Source organism: Montipora foliosa, chromosome 9 (genome assembly GCF_036669935.1).
Source record: "Montipora foliosa isolate CH-2021 chromosome 9, ASM3666993v2, whole genome shotgun sequence".
NCBI classification, from domain to species: domain Eukaryota; kingdom Metazoa; phylum Cnidaria; class Anthozoa; order Scleractinia; family Acroporidae; genus Montipora; species Montipora foliosa.
The window spans coordinates 2943679-2946178 of record NC_090877.1 but is presented as its reverse complement, the minus strand read 5'-3'; the positions used below and the strand labels follow the sequence as shown (position 1 = coordinate 2946178).

Here is a 2500-nt window from a genome sequence, read left to right as displayed (position 1 = left end):
AGTCTCAAACAAGATTTTCAAAGCGTTTGAATAGAAGATCTTCTTAGCGGGTGCAAAGAAAAACAATTATAATCGCAATTTTAGCTCACGAGCCACATATAAAAGGAAAATTGGCTAGCTTTTCCCTAGCTAAGAACACCTAGATTTGGTTTCATTTTCCAGCTAAAGTCACTTACGGTAAGGTTAAGCCGAAAAAAAACTTGCAATTGTTTCCTTACTTGGCACATTACGGCAACTTCTAGAAATATTCCAGTCAGGGAAGAAACATATGACGCTGATCTATTCAATGTTTGGTGTCTTCTCAATTACGGCTTTTATTGAATAATTTATAATAAAGTTAATTTCATTGCGAGTGTCACCTGGTTTCACAAAGTTAAAGTTATCAAGTTGCTCGGTATCGCACTTCTGGGAATCGATATCAAAAAAGCTCATCCAAGAAGGAAAAGGGTGTCCTAACTTTTCTTATGGGATTTCAGTAAGGGAAAAATGAAATACGCGATTATAGTTCTCGCAGCTGTATTTTTGCCGCTACAGGTATAATGTACCATTAATAATTTCACTCTACTTTATGAAGACTCAAAGCTGATGCAGGGGATAAGTAATGTCCCACTTACTGATTTTTTCCTTTTGCAGGTTCTCACTTCACAAGTACAACAGTGTAAGTGGTCTTAGCGTCCTAATCATTTCAGTAAAGAAATATTACGTTAAATGTGTCAAGAAAAGGAAATCATGCTTGTGGAGGAGTTGCGATACTTTACCCAGCTTCGTTAGGAAAAGTGAATCAGTTTCATTAGCACTTTTTAAAAATATACTAGTAGTAAATTTTTAAGTCACTGACCTTATCATTAGATCTTGTCCTATTTTACATATCCATTCTGATACTGATGACTTAAAGTCTTTCTTACATTTATTTTACTATTATCTTTTTTACTTTGTGGTATATGGGTAGCCCCATGCACTTTAAGGGACTTGCTTTCTGTCTTGAGGCCTCTCTAGAGCATTTTTTTCATAGTTTAATTATTTTCTATTGTCACTTCTTTCTTTTATTTGGATGCTGTAAAATCCTTAAAGTATAAGGAAATAAGTAAACGCACTCGCCAGGCTGAAATAATCTCATTCCCAAGCTGAACTTAGCATGTGGCTTTTGTCGGTTCTTTTTTCTTTCTCGTAAAGAGGGTTTTTTCTTTGGATATTCCTTTTCCCCCATCTTCTTAAAGACAAAATTTATCAATTCCAATTCTGGAGCTACTTCTAGTACACAAACGTCTAACCGGGGAATTATCTGTTTTAACACCAATTTCAAAACTAAAAAGGAAAATGATGTTTTTACCGTTTCCTTGCACACATTTGATGTCTGCTTACTTATTTACTTATTTCTGTCAAAAAAACCTGAATGATTTGTTTATACTGTGGAAGTGCACTTAGCAATCAAGTTAGTTCACAAGCACCCCACTTTTAATAATCTGAAAGAAACAATTCAAACATAACAGAAACATGTAGCAAAAGAGTTAAGAACCCCAACTGGAAGGAGGCAACCAGTTAGCTTTTTACAAGGCGTGGTAGAGTAGTGAATCCGCAATAACCGGATATAAATGTAAACCAGAGGTAGAACGTTAACAGGATTTGAACTCGGGGAAACTGCATGCAAACCCAATGCTCTAACCACTGAAACACGCGGTCGCCTCCCTTGTTTTGTTTTATTTTAATTAATTTAACTTGAGGTCAGCTAGCTATTTTTATTTAATTTGTTTCCCATGTGAAACGAAAACTCTAGATCTGGGAAAATTTCAAAACTCAGTAAATGATTTATTAATAGTTGAACAAATCTTGAGCCAATTCTTGTTAAGGACCACTTTGTTTGAGTTAAATTATGAACAAATTCAAGAAAGAAAATCACTGGACATAACATTTTTTCGAGGATACAAGAAATATTTAGCCGTGATTTTTTTCATGCGAAAACCCAATTTTGTGAATCCTCCTTCGTCGAGTAAATCATGCATAACTTGAATGGGCCGAGGAGGGTGAAGTATGAACTGAAAGGCGTGATATACAAAGAGAATTGTTCGTTAATTGATATGCATTTTTAATGAATAAAGCACCAAACTATTCAGAGCCTGAGTAGTTAACTAAATATTCACAGATGGCGAAGCCCCCTATAATTTTAGAGATATGAGTGAAACTTCTAGCCATACGAAAACTGCAAACAAACTTTCAATAGAGCTGCAAACAGCTGTGATCTGTCATAAATTTAAGAGATGTGGGCGTCTGGAAAACCAGAATCATCACACTGCAAAAATGTTAATGAGTTTTTTTTCATCTAAGTTTATTATTTTTAAGTTGCTGATGTCTTGTGCAAGGGAAGCTTATGAATGTGTGTTTGTAATCCGAGGAATCAGATCTATTTAAGAAGGCGCACGTATACACTAAATAGAAAAGCGAATACGGTCTTAAAATGAGGAGAGTGAAGCAAAATATGGTAACTATTTTAACCAATCACGGC

The 2500-nt window shown here is 35.1% G+C and overlaps 1 protein-coding gene across 1 annotated transcript in view; it reads left to right on the top strand.

Annotated features, from left to right (window-relative positions):
* Positions 1–486: 486 nt before the first annotated feature.
* The window catches only part of LOC137970596 (polycystin-1-like), a 53468-nt gene continuing 51454 nt past the window's right edge, over positions 487–2500 (top strand). Inside the window, exons 1-2 of the mRNA XM_068817118.1 lie at positions 487–534; positions 634–658. Coding sequence (XP_068673219.1) covers positions 487–534; positions 634–658 — 73 coding nt within the window. The remainder of the gene's footprint in view (positions 535–633; positions 659–2500) is intronic.